The sequence below is a fragment of the Zonotrichia leucophrys genome, chromosome 2, assembly GCF_028769735.1.
Source record: "Zonotrichia leucophrys gambelii isolate GWCS_2022_RI chromosome 2, RI_Zleu_2.0, whole genome shotgun sequence".
NCBI classification, from domain to species: domain Eukaryota; kingdom Metazoa; phylum Chordata; class Aves; order Passeriformes; family Passerellidae; genus Zonotrichia; species Zonotrichia leucophrys.
This window is the reverse complement of record NC_088171.1, coordinates 24,442,802-24,459,955: the sequence shown is the minus strand read 5'-3', so window position 1 is coordinate 24,459,955 and position 17,154 is coordinate 24,442,802. Positions and strand designations below refer to the sequence as shown.

Below are 17,154 nucleotides of genomic sequence, written 5' to 3'. Positions count from 1 at the left end.
ATGGATCTGCCATTCTTGTGCTGTAGTGGACCCAGCATAAAGCAGGAAGTAGACTGTAGTGGCAGATTACATCTGCTAGCCTTCTACTGAATGCTGAAGACTTTACGCTTGGAAGTCACCAATTATTGCCTCTTGCAAATGGCAAGGCTGAACAGAAGCAAAAGAATTGGGCTGGTACAGCTGTTTCCATCATTGTTATAGATACATCAGAAATCTCAGTCCTGAAATTCAGTCTTGAAATGGAATATAGGGAATGACCTTGCATCAGTTTGCTTCATGCTGTGCTTGTTGAAATCTAGTTAGATTTGTTCTTTGGAGGTCTTCTAAAGATCTTGATTCATGTGAGCTAGGTAGAGTGCAGTTCTTGAAAGACTGGATGCATCTCTTCAGGAGCTGCTGTCTCTGGCCAAGGTTATCTCAGCAGCAGATGGTCCCTGCAGTGTCCTCATGGTGGCGGCTCCCAGCTGCAGAAAGCTGGACTACATCTGGCCATTTGAAATGACAAGGGAGAAACACTGCTATGAGAAAAATCTGTTGTGCTTGCAGACAGCCTGGAAGTGGAAGCTAGACATGGGACAAGAGTTAGGTTCTAGGAACAAGAAGGAATAATATATGGCCAAGAGCTCAGTGAGTGTGAGGCATGATGGGGGGGGGAGGGAGGAAGGAGATTAATATCTGTGCCTAGAAGGTGAGGTGGGAAAGAGATCTGTCCCTGCTAGGAAAAGAGATGATAACTGGGAGCCACAGATGAAAGGGGAGAGTAGAACTGGAAGTCACTGAATTAAATTTCAGGAGTGAAATGATAGAAATTCTGATAAAATAAAAGAAAGTAGGACTAGGAATTGGTTAGACAAGAACAGTAGGAAGAATAATACATGGAGGTGAATACATGGAGATTTCAGTGCTGGCTGGACAAAGGCTGGGATACAGATCAGGAAGGAGGGCCATCAAAGTTCAGCTAGGAAGATGAGGGAGAAACTGAACACACAGCATAAGCAGATGAAGGCTGTCCTGTGCATGTGAATTAAATAAAACCTGTATTCTGTGATTTTCTAAATTGGGAGTACTTGAATTTTCTAGCATGTAATTTTTGAGGTGGCCTTATTCTATACTGTGACCCTACTGCTTGTTTTAGTATGGATTGTGCACCACCTTCTGAGACCCTGTTGTGTCTCATACTGATCATAAACTGAAGGAGGTATGCATTAATGTATGTATGCAATGACAGCACTGTAACTTACATTGTAGTTAAAACTAACTTCTTTTCATACTTTCAGAAATGCCTAGCGTTCAACCCAGCCAAAAGAATATCTGCATATGTTGCCCTCTCTCACCCATATTTCCATGACCTGGAGAAATGCAAGGAGAATCTGGACTGTCACGTGTCATCCAGCCAAAACTCCAGTGAGGTGAATGCATCCTAAGTGCTGACTGAAGATGAACCATAAATGAACAAGACATGTAGCTGACAAGGCCACTGTCCCAAACAAACCACATAGCTGTTCTAGCGAGATCATTATTTGGAGGTTTTATGCACTTATCTTTTATTTTGGGATTGTGATGAGCTTATCCTTGGAAATCAATCTAGTTTACTTTTATCAGAGCAATGCAAGGGCCAGGGCTCTGACCTGCTCCTGTTGCAGCTTTATGTTTGTTTTGGTTTTGTTTTGTTTATCTACCTGGGAAAACTCCAGACGAAGAGAAGCTGCTGACCAGTTTTGCTGCCGTTTTATCTTTCTAATATTGAATGCTGCCAGTGTTTCATGATCGAGTCACTGCCATCGATGCAATCTCTCTCTCTCTAGCTGCCGAAGCATGATTTGGTACTTTATTATTGTTATTCTGTGACATTTAAAGAATGGCATTGAAATACCAGATCTCTGCAACCTGCAGTTAACTGATACATGCGTTAATACATCCAGCTACTGTTCATTCATAGCAGATATGCAGGTGCTTCCCCACTTGAAAACATGGATAAATTAATTTATCATTTTGTTGCTCTATAAAAATAACAGTGATGATGATGATCATAATAAATGTCTCAGCTTTTAGGTTTTTTCATACACAGACGAGTTATTATCTGGCTATGTTTGTGTGCATGTTTCAGAAAACTGTCCTGTTCTTACTGTTTCAATTTCCAGATGGTCTTTCTGTGTTGAAATGCAGACATGTTTTAGTCCATCATCTAACCCATAATTCCTCCCTGGAAACAGCTGCAAGCATATTTTCTTCATCTCATTCCAAATAATTTTCTGATGTCCAGCTCAAAAGACATGAGCAGAGCCAATGAAAATCAATACAGATTTTCACCTTCAACCTGTTCTCACTGTCAGCCAAAAACAAAAGTAGAAAAAATATTTCTGGTTCAGAAGCAGAGAATTCTATACCTGCAGTAAGCACAGAGAAGTATTTGTGCTGCATTGTGCTCTGTATATTGTGCTGCCTTACCTGCAACACCCCCCAATGCATCACAAGTGCATGAACATTAATGCTCAAAATCCCTCACATGTCACTTACTAAGCAGGCCTGTTTTCTGTGCAGAAATGCATGACCTTCTCTCCTAAACCACCATGTGGGGATACTAGCACATGCCTCTCCACTAAGGTTAATGTGCCATGATTGAATGTCAAAATAACTAAGCAATTTACTTGCCTTTATAGCACAGTTATTTTAAATATTACCTGAAATTTTTATATTTAGTATTTTTACCTTAACTAAAATATATTTTCAGTATTTCAAAAAGAAACTTTTATTTTTTTAATACTGTACTGGGAAAAAAGAAGAATTTTAGAACCATAAAAACTGTTCCCTAGCTGTTCAGTGCATTTACTTGGGCATGACTTGGGGGAAAATATTGGTCCAATGAGTATAACTGATGCTAAGTGAGGCAGCCAGCTTTGCTTTCTCCTGTGACAGTCCCTTAGGCTTCTCTCTTCCTCATGTCTGTTTCATCTTGTCTGGGTAGTGAGCCAGCATTGTATCCTCATGCTTGGCAGAAGCAGGTCCTTAGCAGTGAGTTGTGCAGTGTAACTTTTCCAGCTGTGACAGGGGAGCTTGCAGCCATCTCACGGGCAGATCTCTCGCTCCTGTGGCGACCCTCACTGTTAACTGTGTTTCAGGTGTCTGCACTCTCTGGGTCATGGTCAGCTGCTAGGATAGTAAGTGGGTCTTACCTGTCTCCTGGATAAAGCTTTTTGTTACTGCTAGACATTTAAATGTGTGATACATGGTTAAATTAAGTCTACTTTAAACAAGCCAGAGTTTCAAAGGACCACTTGCATGCTTGCGTGCAGTGGCCTGTGCTTTTCTTTAAGCCCAAAATGAGCCTGTGCAAAAAACTTAAGCAGCATGAACAGGCAAGTTGCAAATTAGGCCTGGCAAGAGCATGCACAAAGCATCAGCACACAGAGATATCACAGATCTGTAATGTCAGAATTTCAGAAGCTCTGTGAGCAGGAAGCTGAAGGCCAGGGAGCTGTCACAGCAGCAAACCGAATCTTGGCCTTGCCTTTGTCATTCTCTTTGTTCCTACACCCAAAGGGAACTGCAGACCTACTGCACTGGTGGTGTCCCAATCCTATTGCTGTATGGGTTAGTGGACCCAAGCGTGAATAATTTTTACAATTCACAGAGTAGGATGGGGCAGAGTGAATTTTTTGCTAGCAATTTTTAAACACTAAGTAGAACAACAAGCAGAGACAAAAGTCAGGAGACTCTTGCAACAGTAGTAATTAGAAAAGCTTTTTTATGGAGCTTAGCACTTTTGAAAACATTCCACATTTTACCTAGCACGGAGCTATCTGTCATACATACCTTATCAGGGCATTCAGCTGGTGTGGCTTCCCAGCAGCTGCTCAGGGAACTCTCCCAGAGCTCTCCACCAACTAATACAGAGTGAAAATGTAGAGAAGGAGATGATATTTTCCAAATTAGGCTTAAAACTCTCAGATAGAAATGTGCATCTGTTCCACATAAGAATCTGTTCTGTTAAGCTTAGCAAAGCTAAAAAGTAGACAATATGGTTGCTGAATGTAGATAAATTATTAGGGTAAAAACAGAAAGAAAGGGAGAGAATACTTAAAGCCAAAGGTTAGTGTTGGCTCAAAAACTAATAAGAATGTGGAAATCACCAGGAATTTAACTACTGGAGCAGTATTTCCCAATCATAGTATCAAAGAGCTAAGCAAGCAGCAGAGAAAAACAGGGGCTGGCTTATGGAGTCAGAGGCAGAGCTTCTGCAACATGGTGCTGTATGTTGTCTAATATAGTAGGATCAGGTTATAAATGAGAGCATTGAGGAGACCAGTTTCAAAGGGCTGCATTAATGGTCACATTCTGGAACATCTTTCCAGTGGGAATGGCAGGAACAAAACTAAGAAATCTAAGAATCTTGGCAGGGTTAGGGAAAATATTTCTCTAATGGGGTCCTTGTGGTAGCAAGGGCCTGGATTCAAAGGACCAACAATTTTTCAAATTACCTCCTTTTCCAAATCTCTTCAGGAAGATATTCCATTTGACATGCCATAGACTTAATCATATTCCAGTCTTCCCTGCCAAACCATGTGGGGCTTCACTTACACTAGTAAACTGAGAACGCCTGTTCTCTGGCTGGGCAGAGCACTGTTGTTGGCTAATACCATGCCAGGAATCATATTTATAATTAGACAGCACAGACAGCTGTGGGACTGTGCTCAAACCCATGCCCTTGCTCTTCTTATGTTGCTGGTATAGCTCTAATATTTTTGTACCTTTACTCAGTACTGCCATATGGGTAGGATGTAGGAATTGTGTAAGTGAAAAAGAAAGTGCTGTGATGTAAACTCTTTGTACACCTTTAAAGAAGACTTCAGAGTGCAATTCTTCTTAATGATATCTAAACCTGTATGTGCTCTCTTCTACAGGAGTGGTTCAACCGCAGCTAAAAAATGCTGAATAACAAGAGATGTATTAAGTATAGCGCCTAGAACGCCCACAGCCAGGCACTGTGCTCTTCTTAGCAGAGAACAGGGTGTTCTGGGTAATGGAAGGAGAAATTTCTATCTCCCACCAACATTTTTTTTGTCTTTTTAATCACTAATACATAACTCTGCAGAAAAAAAACCAGACCCAATAGCCAAGGAAAAAAAACCCCACAAGCAGCTAGTGAAGTGCTAATTGCTGAACCATAGCAATCCATCTGGTGCAGCCCTTTTTTCTTCCTCCTGTCCACACTCACACCAGCCTTCCCATTTGTCTCCCTCAGCTCCCTTATGTAAACAGGTTTCAGTGATGTTCACAGGTGCTATTTCCAGCAAGATTCTTCCAAATTTTCCATAGCTACACATAGTGTCAATGTTCCCTCCATTCCTATTACTAAATCTTGCTTCTTTTAGTCTCACAGTCTAAACCAGTGATGAGACAAGAACTTTGTGCACCTCTTTGCTTAGGCTTAGTTTTGTGTACCCCTTTGTTGCCTTCTGTGTGATTAGTAAAATTCTAAAAATAGGATTTGTGCATATTTCTGTGTAGGTTGTGCCCATGCTCCAGGTTTCTTTCAGCCTATTAGTCCACAATGATCAATAATAGAGCATCTTTCCCTGTTGTTTCTGTCCTAAAACACACCAAAAAATGAGCACGTCATGTTTGCAAAAAAAGTTAAATTTAGGGCCATGTGTACAGAGCATTTTTAATGAAAGGAATCACTAAAATGCAGTATTTGGACCTCTTCTACATGGGGGAGGGTTTCCAGCATGATAACTCTTACTTGGTTTTTATACTCAGTGGTTGTTTTGGTGAATAAGAAGAAAATATTGTGCCTTGCTGCTTTTCACAGGTTCGCTTACGGTCTTTGAGTTTTATTATACATATAATTCTTTCTGCCATTAGGTATTAGACCAACTTTAATGTGGAAAATAAAGAGAAAACATGCTGGTTTGGTCTTCTAGCCAGCAAACTAGGAGCACTTACCTGACTCACAACTGAAAACACATCAGTTGTCAAATACATACATGAATCAGAAACCACACAGTTCAGTTTTAAAGGCCACATAAATTAATTTTGTTCCACATATAAGATACATTTGAATAATGAGGAAGTTTATTCTAAGAACTCTGTTTTATAGAACCACTTGGCTAGTATTTTTCATATACAGTAGGTTCAGGAATAGATTGACTTTTATATACAATGTGAATTAGCAGTTACTAGGCTATTTGAGTGATTTTGTTGTTTTATGCTTGAAGCTTGAATTGATTGCAAGCTTAGGAACCTAACATATTTATTTTATTGCTTCAAAACTGCTTCTAAATATCAAGAGCTCTTTTGATTTTAACAGGATTTCACACTTTTTTTTTTAATGTGTAAATTATGTTCTTGAAGTTAGTATGTTAGAAAAAGCATTTTTCCGAACTGCATTAGTGGGGGAAAATTTAAGAAATTTATTTTTACTTTCACAGAGAGATAAACTCTTCAATAACTGACTATCAATAAGCTATACTTTTATTTCCTGTTGATTACTAAGCCTTGTGTATACAGGTTACTTTCAATGAAGAAAAAAATCAGAATCTCTAGAAAATTAAATGGGATTTTATATGTTTAAACTTCCAAGTTTTATTTTCATATCCTTTTTTTTTTGTGGAAGTACAGTTTAGATGTACAAAAACATATCTACAGTTTTAACAGTCTAACAGGCTGTACAACTCAAATTGAAGTTTTATTTGTGAGCTGTTTATTTTATTTTATTATCTGTCTGCGTCTTGCAAATTATTAGATTATGGCTGTAATACATTCTAGTTTCTGGAGTGGACTCTGTAACCATCAAATCTCAATAATTTATGTAAAACAGAAAGAGGCTTTCTCATAGATTCTGATTACCTAGGCCATTAAAAGGAGAGAGATGTAGACATATGAACTGACAAATATACTTTTGCCAAGTGTTGTTTCTTCCCTTTAGTTTGAAGCTTAGCAAATATTGCATACTGATCTGCAGTACATATGCAATGTAAGAACCATAAAGACCACTTAAGAGTAGTGTGCACAAATAATATGAAAAATGGCTCATTAGACTCTTTGAGAAACCAGCTGAAAATCATTACTTTAGCTGTAACACTCAAAATCTTGAAACTCATATATTTTTCCATTAAAAAGTATTCCTGAAAAATTATGTGTATGTTTTTAATTCAGTGATAGGCACCCAAACAGAACTGAGTCAAGTGGGAGCTTGTTCTCAAAAGTGATTTTTCCAGGCTGAATAGATGCCATCAGTTCTTCATGTACTCATCAGAAACTAAAATTAACCAGCACCATTCTTAGATGAGCCTTTTGCTTTCTGGGCAGAAAAACCCAGAAAAACTGTTGATAAAGTTAGTGGAAAATTTGCTTTGACTTAAAAGTCCTGTGGAAGCTTCTGCAATATTGTTTTCCAGCCTTCATTGAAAGACTGTGCAAAACAGCAAAGATAAATCAAAACTCCTTAACCTTATGGTCTTTTCCCCTTCATATTACATATTTATCTGTTTTGGGATGAATTGATGGGGTTTATGCAGCCCAATGTCAATGAGACTTCTGCAAGGCTAGAGAATGAAAAAAGAACTTCTGCTGTAGTATTTTGATTGTTGGTGGTTGTAGTAGTGCAGATTTTTTTTTGTTTCCAGGAAGGATCAGACAAAATATACTGCCTTCTTTGAAAAAGAAACAAAGAAAAAAAGAAAAAAAAAGCACCCACAAACACTTGGTAAAGATTAGAGAGACGATTTTTAAGAAACTATTTGGAAAATATTGCCAGGATGAGTGAAAAGGAGCATATTTTTGATGCGAGAGATATAAATGGAATCAATGTGTATCAAATATGCATTGAAACTGATACTTTTTCACTGACTTTGCTAAGTTGATAGGGTTTTATGGAAGAAAAGCATCCAAGTATGAATTTATTCAAACTACCACTTAAATGTTTATTTGCACTAAAGCAACCTGTACTGTTTGAAAGGAGATGAGAAAACACATCATGTTAAACTTGTGATTTACTTTGGTGTCTACAAGGATGTGTTGTAAAGCTTTCAGGCTCAGTGTCCACTTTTGAGCAAGCCAAATTCTCATTCACACTATTCACTTTCTGTGAATCCATCCACATGCCTGAAAAAACCACATTTTCTTTTCCTAGTGTTTACATGCATACTTGGTCGCATTGACATGCTCATGTTAAATCCAGACTGGGGAAAGTCTGTGCCACTGAATGGAAAATGAATTTTCACAGACTGACAGATTCCTTTGTACAATTACTCCTAAAGGGTTTAAAATCAATTTTCAGCATTCATTTTATTCCATGTTTCACACGTACATCATGCTATACTAATTCTCAGCCTTTTTTAAAAAAAAAGTAAAACCCCATTTCTTTAATGTTAGGATAAATTTTGAGTAGTTAGATGAAGGAGGAAAATAGTGATGTGATGGAAGGAGAAAAAAATGGGCAGAGAGCAGGAGAGTTGGCAAGTGAGTTTGACTACATGGAAAAATTATTTATAAACATAGGGAGAAGACTTTTTTCCAGTTCTTTTGTTTTCTCCTGTCACATAAGATGATAAAGCAAGACTCAGGAACGGGATTTTGGTTCCAGATACTTATGCCAACTCAAGTCGTGAGTTACAGTGCACTTCTTCAACATAGCAACAGCTCTATTTTTTTTTTAATTTTGCATAAGCTAGAGCTTTTTCTGGGTAGATATAAAAAAAAGTCTTATGAGACAGCTTGACAGCAGATTAAGCTGTCCACAGAGACAGTGCCTGTAGTTCAGCTGCAGGCACTGGAGAATGCACAGCTCTGCTGCAGGAGAGCCACTGACAGTGTCTGTTGGTGTGCAATGTTCTGCATTAGAAGTTGACTCCTGCTGCAAACTGAAAATCCTTTGGTCAACCAAAATGGCTTGGTTTTGCACGCTTGGATTTTGATAAGGTTATCCACATGCAAGTTTTGCTGGATCAGTCCATGGTATCAGTCCAGAACCATCCTGTAAGATGGTTCACCATCTTATAGGGGCGAGTCTGAGGGCTTAGCAAGTGTGTCTGACATTCAGTGTTAATAATAATGCAAAATCGTCTGCCATGGGAAAAGAAAAGACTTTTTGTAGGTTATAGAGTAGGAACGAGCTTTCTGAGCTGCTCTGCCAACAGGAGAGCTACTGTTAACTATTATTATGTCAGCTCCAAAAATGCAGAATAGGAAGCCTGCATGACACCTTGTTGTGTTCAGTCTATGTGCGTGGGTGACAGGGTAAGTGTTGGCACAGAGTGGCTAATTTTGGTCCTTCCATTAAGCATGAGCAACTGGGCTTGGCACAGAGACAAACTTCACAGTTCCAGGCATGGGAAACTTCTAATTCTCCACAGTTCTCTGGCTCTTGTTAAATGCATATACTGGTAGACCACTCAGCCATTCAAGGAGTCCTTTCCTTATCCCAGATCATCCTTCTGTGACACTGTGAAGGAAGCCTTGAGGAGTCTATTCCTCAGCAGTTTTCCAGCTTTCCTGCTTCCTCTCACTGCAGCAGCAATTACCTATAATTTGTATCTGACTCTGCTGGTTCTTCCACTACCACTGAAGTAGCTGTGAGCTAAATTACTGCCTTGTGACTCCAAGCTTCCAGTCTTGGCCAGCCAGTGATTTGTACTCTAGTTTTTCCTTGCTTCTCATTAGAAACAGGGAAGTAGTACAATAGAATATGGCAAAATGTGTGCTACTTTCACACTTTTTGGTTTAAGCAAAGCAATAAGCTAGAATAGATTAGATTGAACATAATGTCCAGTTGATCAGGAAAAACAATTTTGGATTCAGAAGATCATTTACTAAATACAGAAGATCCCTGAACAACTGTCTGTGATCACATTTTTACATGAACACACAATGATGCCCCTGTTATACAGAAGCTTTTGATGGATACAAGACTAGAAATGCCAGCCTCCAACTGCTTGCCCTGCTTCCCCTCACTTTCCCCAAGATGCCTATTCCCAGGAAGAAGATTCCTCCCAGCACTGGGTGGAGCAACTGTGAAACAGTCCCCAGCTCTCAAGATAGGTTGTGTTCATGTAGATAATCAAGCTCATGTAGATAATCAAGCTCATTCCTTCCCTTTTGGCTATGGCAGTGTAAAGTACAGAGCCCTGTACACAAGTGCTAAGCACAAACAGACCTTAAACACCAAAGTACTCTCCTGAGGGAAAGTCTTCCGTGGATCTAAAGGGGGATAGTATGTTTACTGTTTCTATGACAGCTGACTTCTACTTTTTGCATTTTAAACAGCAGTGATATAAGAACTCCCCTAAGAAAACTCTCCCACTGCACAAAAGGGACGATACTGAATTATGGACATTCTGTGGGAAAAGACAAAATGTTGTATTCCAGGTGGATGATATGCATGTCAAACAGTCATCCTTCATCTGTGAAAGAGAATAACCCACCAAACTGGGTTTAAAACGTAGCCTGAGTCTGCAGCATGCTAGTTAAATGAGTGTTTTTCTATCAAGGCCCAAATCCACCATGATTTTTTGCAGGGACTTTATTGGAGTCCCTTCTAAGAACAGTGGCTGTAACCATGGGTACAACAAAGTGTACTTCAGAAATTGGATGCTGGCAAGACGTTTGTGGATGTGAGGCTGTTGAAGGTGGCTTCATGTAAGCTCAAGGGGGATGTGCTTGTGTGAAAGTATTGGTTGCCATGCACATTTTGAATTGAAGTTACCTATCAGAACATGATCAAAGGGGTGCAGTATCATGAGATTAGAGGCTTTTTCTCTTTAGGTGTCTAGCAACCATGTGGTGTTCTAGCTCTGTTTTGTTTTGATTTGATTTATTTCACCTCCCCACTGCCATTCTCCTTCCTATTGTGTGTAGTAAGTTGAAAAGAAAAGCATTACCTCATAGTTTACCATTTCAAAAAGAGAGAAGGCCAGCAGTCAGAAAATCTTGATCATTCTGTGGTGGTCAATATTAAGGGAATCGTAATGCTGAGTTGGAAGGGACCTATCAGGATCATTGAGTCCAACTCCAGGAATCACACCATGTGCCTAAGAGTGTTGTCCAAATACCTCTAGAACTCTATCTGAACCAGGCTTGGTGCTGTGACCACTTCCCAGGGGAGTCTGTTCCAGTGCCCAGTCACCCTCTGGGTGAAAAACCTTTTCCTGATATCCAACTTAAACCTTCCCTGGCTCAGCTTTGAGTCTCGTCACTGGTCATGAGAGTGAAGTTGTCTCTGTTTAGTTTCAACAAACAATTCAATATCCACAGCATCTGCCTTTTCATTAAGCACTGTTAAAAACCTGTCTTTCTCCACAGTGTTCAAAATCTCTTTGCCAGGAGTTTGAACTCCCTTCCTACAGCCCATTTGGAGTCACAGCAATGTGAGCAAACAAAGTTTACATTATGATGGTGCTTTTCGGTGAGAAGTGAGAGCAAATTCAGTTGACACACAGACTGAAAGAGTCTCAAGGACTCCTAGCCAGGCACCATTCATAGGCAAGGCAGTCCCTTCTGCTAGGGAAAGAAATACATTTTAAAACACTTAGGATAGGGAAAATAAAAAGGTGCCATTTCTTTTTCCAATAGAATCTGTTTTCTGCACAATGCTGAATCATTTTGGCACTGAAGCCAAGACCACAGATGAACATTGATTCGTTCCTTGCAGTCTTTAATTTCCTTGTAAATTCTTTACAAGGATTCAGATTAATGTATTTGTGGTCCATTTCATTCCAATTCATTTAAGTGGTCTATATGTGCCCTTGAATTTCATATGAATTTATTGTTAATACAATATTTTGCTGCGTTACTTTGAACAGCTTTAAAAGTATAATGTCTTTGAATGCTCTAGTTAAAGAAAAATTATACCTTCAAAATGCTGTGTTACAAGTTGGAACTGTATACTTTGGAAGTGATGTTTATATTATAACGCCCAAAGGCATCACAGGGTGCTTTCGTCTGTATGTCTGTCTTCTACTTTCTGTGTTACAGTGTGTATTTGTACTTCCTCACTAACTTGATACTCTTCAGTCTGAAGGACTAAATCTGCAAAGACATGAATACTGTACTTCAGCTGAGCAGTCTCACAGAGCAGAGAGGGCTTACTCGTGGGAGTGTAGTTGCTCACAAAAAGTATTTGCAGAAAAAGGCTTTCCTCTAGGAACTGACTTTAATTGTGAGGACACATGGTTAATAAAGCACCAAGACACCAGTGAATGGGGTCTGTGTTTATTGAAAATGTGGACACATTTATCTTCAAGTTATTTGACATTATTCTAAATTATTGCTATTCTGATTTAGTGTATTATTTTGTATGAAAACACATTAGTCCTGTGAAAGGGTAGTTGCAAAAAATTGTGTTGAGTCTTGCTGCTTTATTGTTTATTTGCATTTAGTATACATTTTGGTTGTTGAAGTGAAGCTAGCTTCTTAGAGAGGAGGAAAGAGATCATTATGAAAAAATCATAAATACGCGTCATACTGTGCATTGAGTTTTGCAATTAGAGTAGTATATGTGTTCAGATTTAGCAATTTTTATTTTTTAGAGAATTTTTGTTTGTTTTAATATGTAAAGGAATAACTAGATTACTTTGAAATGCTATTGTAGAGCTAATTTTACACATAGTAGGGAGATGTCTGAAAAATTAAAATTAGAAAACATTACATAGGCTGCCTTTGGCTTCAGTTTGTTTGTAGAAGACCCAGCAAGTATCTGTTGATTTCAGACACTTAAACCAGGGGTCAAGTTTGTGCAGCATCTTGTAACTGAAGAAAGTTTTCTGCAGTGATAAAGTTGCCCATCTGGGTTTGAAGTAAGATTGCTGCCTAAACAAAAGCATAAAGACAGCAAACATAGGTGCTGTTTTTTTGGGAGGTTTTTTTGTGCACGGACAATTGAATGAATTAGGGTTGGAGAGTCAAAGTATTTAAAATCATTTAGCATGATTTACTCTTGTTGTAATTCCACTGACTACAATTAAATTAAACCAAGAATTTGGCCTTGTAAGTCTACAAATTTCAGTGTCAGGCAGCTCAGGTCTATATAAAGATACTTAAGCTTAGTAAATCAGCAAGAATACTATATAAATTGTAATGTGTGATAAAAATCTTAACTCTAGTTACATTATTTCTCTAAAAATCTCTATTCATTGCTTTTTTATTCAAAAGGTCAGAACTGCACTTCTTAGTGGCATTGAGATGTATGGAGAAAAGCAGGATGCTGGTACAGAAATGTACCAGAAATAAGATTCCGTTCTTACTGCTCCATGTGTGCCTACTTTACACGTGACAAATCCCACTGAAGTTAACAGAAGTCATATCAAGTTAAGCCTGTTTGTAACTCTCACGAGATACTGGTTTAAGAATCTTCAAGATAAGTTATGTTCTCAAAAGGCATTATTAAACTTGTGCTTTCAGGTTTACAGAATACTATGAACAGTGACGATAGCTTCTGAGACACATCCAGAGTAATTTTGTTAATTGATACTACACCAGACCAACATCCATTAGCAAATCAAAATCTTTCTCAGTACCTTCATTTCTCATAATATAGTATAATTTTATTTAAAAAAACCCAAAAAACAAAAACAAAAAATTAAGAAAATTGAAACAGTCTCTGTGCTGTTTGGATTATTTCTTTTCTCTCTTTTTCCACCTTTTTTGTCATAAAATATCATTTTGCTCTGGAGTTGTCTAGGATTTGCTAATTCAAGGAAAGCATGCAAAGCAGTTTGGAATACGTTTCTTCATTCACCTTAGGGCATATGTTCAGCTGGTGAAAATCAGCATAGTCCTGTTGACTTCTACAGCATTGTATCAGTCCGTACCGGTGCAACAGTTGGCATGTCAGGTTTTAGCATTTCAAGTCACTTTACCTACATATGCAGTAGGATTGTTTTGCAAGATGGAAAGTTATACAGTGCAAACTGTACTACCTAGACTAGCATTGATATCTATTCACAGGACATGATTTCACTGTATCATTTCATACTTGAAATTCATGACGTTCTTTTAATCAGGGTACAAACATGAAAAGGTGCGTGTGTTACTGTTTCTTTTAAAGGTGCATCATTTTTTTTTTTATTCTGTGTGCTTAATAGCAGTTACTAGTCAGCGTTCTTTACATTCTTTGCATTCAGCATTTAAATCATCTATGTGTGAAATACAGTATCACCTGCAGAGGTACAGAAAAATGTAACAGCGATTTCTTGAATTGTTACTCAAATATACTGGTTTACCTTTTAGTCATCAGTATGACATCAAGGGGCTACAGCATGTGAACTGTGGTATATACAAGTCTTGCACCATTGCTGTACAGGAAATCTTGCAGACTCTCTCCTCTTCTTGCACAGCTGCTGATTACCATACATGCATTGGGAAAAAGTATATTTCTGCTGTACAGAATGGCTGGGAAGTAACACAGACACTTTGGAAACTCTAGAGCTCCCTTTGCAAGCTTTCAAACAAAGCCCTTTGATCTAACTGCATGCCTGTTCTGTGTCCCAAATTTCACCCTATGGGGCTTTCTGCTTTAAGAACACCCTCAGCTGGGGCTACTTTATGTTGACTGCATTGATGTTCATCGGAGCATGCACCTTACCGTATTAACATATTCTTTAGCTTTTACAAGTTTGTAAAGATGGTTGACTGCAAAACTAATGTGTCAATACAGCAGAATTAAATTAAGGCACACAGAAAGTTATCAATAATGTATTATATCAGAATTACAGTCCTTTGGAACTGAACGTTTTGCTGCTGGCAGTGCAAGAAAAGCAAAGTTGTGTATTTATTGTTGGGTGCTGAGGGTTCAGTATGAAAATCAATATAATAAAAATTTTTCAGTGTCTAGTTCTCTCTAGTTCCCAAATTATTGAAAAGTAAAAAGGCAAAAAATTAGTTTTGTATTTAAAACTGCTTCACCCTTCTAGCTATATTTTTCCTTTATCTAAAAATGTAAAATGAATACAAATGCAGTAAGTATTGTATATTAAATACAGAAAATTAGCAATGTTGGTTTCTAGTTTTTGTTTCCAAGTGTTTTTCTCAATACCCTGTGTATTCTAGAAAATCAGCAAGCACACACAACTAGACACAGAAACATAAGCACATGCACACCCTTTCCAGCACCTTACTATATACCAATTTTATAAAAATCTACCCTCCTTTATCACAATTATTCATTCCTAGGTATTTTGCTTACGTATGATTAATTCCATTTTAAAAAAAGTTATAATCTAAGAGTTTTTTTTTCTTTCAAAAGCAAAACATTGCTGCAGTTGCTGGGGATGCTGTAAGATTTAGCACTGATCTGTTTTTACTGAAATCTTTGTTTTGGTGTAGGGAAATTGTGCTTTAATTCAGCTATAATGGCTCTCATTTGTCCATGACATGCACTATTTTTCCCAAACGTTATTTGATCCAACTGTTGTGCTAAATATGCATGGTATTTTTGTATTCCTTTAGATTCTGCTATTTTCATCTTCATCTTTTAAAGAGCTGAGCACACTTTATTGATTGACTGCTTTTTCTTGATTGGTTATTGTTGTGGTTTGACACTGGCCAAAGGCCAGGCACCCACAAAAGCCATTTGCTTACCCTCTTCTGCTACAGTTGGGCAGAGGAGAGGGAAAAAAATGTCTAAGTGTTCATGAGTTGAGATAATGACTGGGAGAAAATACTCCAAGGGCAAAACAGGTTCATATTTAAAGGTATAAGGTAGATTTATTATTAACAGAATCAGAGGAAGATAACGAGAAGCAAAATAAGCCTTAAGCCTTTAAAGCACATTTTTTCTTCCCCATCCCTCCCTCCTTCCTACTGACAGCACAGGGAGACAGGGTCGTGGGGGTTTGGTCAGTTTGTCATCAGAGATCCTTTTCTGTTCACTCAGGGAGAGAAGTCTTTCCACTGCTATGCCATCAGTTCCCTCCCACTGATGCCTTGAGACGCTGCCTGGAACAGAGGCTAGACAGTGTTAAAGGAATAAAGTGGGTATTTATTAGAAAGGCCTTCAAAGGATGCACCTTGGGCAGTACAAGAGCCTGGCCAAGGCTACACCCAAGATGGATAACAGATCACACGTTTTCACACTTTTGTACATTTTGGTCCATTTACATATTGGGGTTAATTGTCCAGTTACAGCATCAAGTTAAGAAGTTCCGTCTTCCCAGATTGCTCTCCTCAATTTGCTGTTGTTTATACTGTTTGGGCCTGAAGGTGCAATAGTGTCTTTGGTTCTCAGGCTGGAAAAGGATTGTTTTGTCTAACTAAACTGTGAGGAGAATTTGTTAACACATTATATGAAGTTCAGAGTTATATACTAATGCAGTACAGAATCTGGAAAATATGAAAGCTAAAGCTTAAGGCATTAGTGTAGGAGACAGTTCTCCGTGAACTTCTCCAACATGGCTCCAATCTCACAAACAGCAATCTTCCCAAAAGTGTTGCAACATGAGTCCCTCCCACAAAGAGTCTTTTCCAAACTATTGTGGCGTGGGTCACACGTCCCCAGGGTACAGTCCTCTAAGGATAGGCTGCTCTAGTTTGGAAACAAGGGTCCTCTATCTCTAGAAGCAGGGACCCTCTCTCTCCATTTGAGTCTCCCACTGGATCACAACTTTCTCTGGCCTCCGCCCACTCTGGTGTGAGTGTTTATCTCATGGGCTGAGTGGATTTCTGCATCCTCCATGGACCTGATGGGATGCAGAACAGCCTGTGTCACCATGGTCCTCACCAGGGCCTGCTGTGGAATCTTGGCTCCAGCGCTGGGAGCACCTCCTCCCCTTCTTTTCCCTCTGACCTCGGTGCCACCATGTTGTTTTCCCTCACATGTCCTCACTTCCTCATCTTCTCTGACTAGAAGAAAAACTGCTGCCCGTAGCTACCATTGCCAACAAGTTCTGCCAGTTCAAAGATTCCTGCAGGATCCTGCAGTGCTGAGAGGTTGATCTCAACTAGGTTCTGTGCCAGAGAGTTCCTCTCTGTGTTTTCACTGCCAGCCAGGCGGCCCTGCCACCCGCCACAGCGCTGGCGCCATTTAATGTCTCCCTTTGTGCCCCTGTGTCTGCAGCACAGCTGGCCTGGGGTGACTAGGCACGCGAGGCTCGCTGAGATGGCCCCAGCAGCAGACTTCACCATCCCTGAGAAAAAACTACCCAGCTCTGTTTTGATTTT

General features: G+C 39.1%; 1 protein-coding gene across 5 annotated transcripts in view; it reads left to right on the top strand.

The window, feature by feature from the left end:
* CDK6 (cyclin dependent kinase 6) overlaps nucleotides 1–14,991 on the top strand; it is a 137,365-nt gene extending 122,374 nt beyond the window's left edge. For all 5 annotated transcript variants that reach the window (XM_064704300.1, XM_064704301.1, XM_064704302.1 and 2 more), the window contains exon 8: nucleotides 1,278–14,991. In XM_064704300.1, coding sequence (XP_064560370.1) covers nucleotides 1,278–1,424 — 147 coding nt within the window. In that variant the 3' untranslated portion in view covers nucleotides 1,425–14,991. The remainder of the gene's footprint in view (nucleotides 1–1,277) is intronic.
* Nucleotides 14,992–17,154: the final 2,163 nt, after the last annotated feature.